The sequence below is a fragment of the Gadus macrocephalus genome, chromosome 8 (genome assembly GCF_031168955.1).
Source record: "Gadus macrocephalus chromosome 8, ASM3116895v1".
NCBI lineage: Eukaryota > Metazoa > Chordata > Actinopteri > Gadiformes > Gadidae > Gadus > Gadus macrocephalus.
The window spans coordinates 15,636,460-15,637,981 of NC_082389.1; the positions used below are offsets into that span (position 1 = coordinate 15,636,460).

At 55.8% G+C, this 1,522-nt stretch overlaps 1 protein-coding gene across 1 annotated transcript in view; it reads right to left on the bottom strand.

Annotated features, from left to right (window-relative positions):
* Positions 1–67, bottom strand: part of vwa5b2 (von Willebrand factor A domain containing 5B2) — an 11,041-nt gene extending 10,974 nt beyond the window's left edge. Inside the window, 1 exon segment of the mRNA XM_060058940.1 lies at positions 11–67. Coding sequence (XP_059914923.1) covers positions 11–67 — 57 coding nt within the window.
* Positions 68–1,522: the final 1,455 nt, after the last annotated feature.

A 1,522-nucleotide genomic window follows, 5' to 3' on the forward strand; every position in this document is an offset into this window, starting at 1 on the left:
CAGTCGCTACCAAGCCGGGGCCGGAGACCCACTGCGGTCCTACCGCCGCTTCCACGCTATGGTGCATTTTGTGACACCAAAAGCGTCCCAAAGTGTGAGCATTTATTGCCTTGAATGAAGCAGAGCTCTAGTGCACATGTCCCCACGAGGCAAAGATCGCTTATTCGTATAAATCATAAAACCGTCCAATGGGATCAACAGTCCATGATTTCAACGATGTTTTTAACAACGCTAGCAGAATCCCCCTCTTCAACGTCCGCTGCTTGAGCTGCCCTTGATGTGATGCTCACACCACTCTGTCAATCTCCCCCCCCCCGCCTCTTTTTCTGTACATCTTTCTCCTGTTCTAATTTCTTGCGCTCTCTCTTCTTCCCCCTGCAGCGTTGTCCGACCGCGGGACGGTGGTGCTGGAGGCGGCCCTGGCCGGCGCGCTGTCGGCCCTGGAGCGGGCGTCGTCGGAGCGCGGCCGGGCCGAGGCGGGCTGCGGGGGCTGCGTGCCCTGCCTGTTCCAGGACTGCGGTCAGCGCTCCGGAGCCTGCTGTGAGTAACACTGGCGGAGCTCCACTAACCTGCTGCTCTCGTTGGTCCACTGCTGAGGTCTTGTTTCCTCCTCTGTTTAGATAATGACTCTTTCAGTAGGAATCTATTTAGGTAATATGTGTTTATTTAGTCTTTCATAACGTGTGTAACAAAGGGTTGTAACTTGAATACAGTAAAACACTGTAAACATAGGAAAACAGTAACAGATAGCTAGTAAGAAGACAATATGGCTGGAATACAGAAATAGAGATCAAATAGGTTGTTCAAATCCCAACCAAAGAAAGAGATAAAAGCGATAATAATAATGACGTCAATAAACTAAAAACCATTTGATCTTGCCTGCGTTGCCCAGCTTCAGTCCCTTCCCAGTCTCCTCTAACTCCTCCCCTCTCCTCCAACTCCTCCCCTCTCCTCCACAGCCTCCCCGGCCAGCTCCTCGTCGGAGCCCGGCTGTGAGCTGGTGATGAAGGCCCAGCGGCTCCAGGACGAGGCCGAGCGGAGCTGGGCCCTGAGCCAGGCCTGCGGCTTCTACCAGCGCCGCTGCCCCCGCCGGGGCCCTGGACACGGAGACCTGCGTCCGCGTCATGGGGGAGAGCTGCAGCGCCCGCGTGCTGCAGTGCAGCCTGCTCAACACCATGCAGAACCTGGAGCCCGCCACGCAGACACGCACGCAGGGTGAGGCCCCCCGCTGGTTCAGCAGCGGCGCACCGAGTCGGCTGGGTGGTTAGGTGGTCCGATAAAACATGGGGACCCTTCAGAAGGAACCAGAAGGCTTTTGTTATCGTCATATCGTCCAATTAGGGACTAGTATAGGATAGGGGCAAGGCTGTTAGAGCTCCCGGCAGAGAAGTACCGGGTTCGATCCCTGAGGTCCGCAGTCTACCTGTAGTCATCCTAAAGTGTACGCCCTTTCCCCTACCTGCTCCTCATGAGCCCACACCTGTCTTCCCCGTCAGTCCCTTTAGAGGAGAGCGTGTGCTAA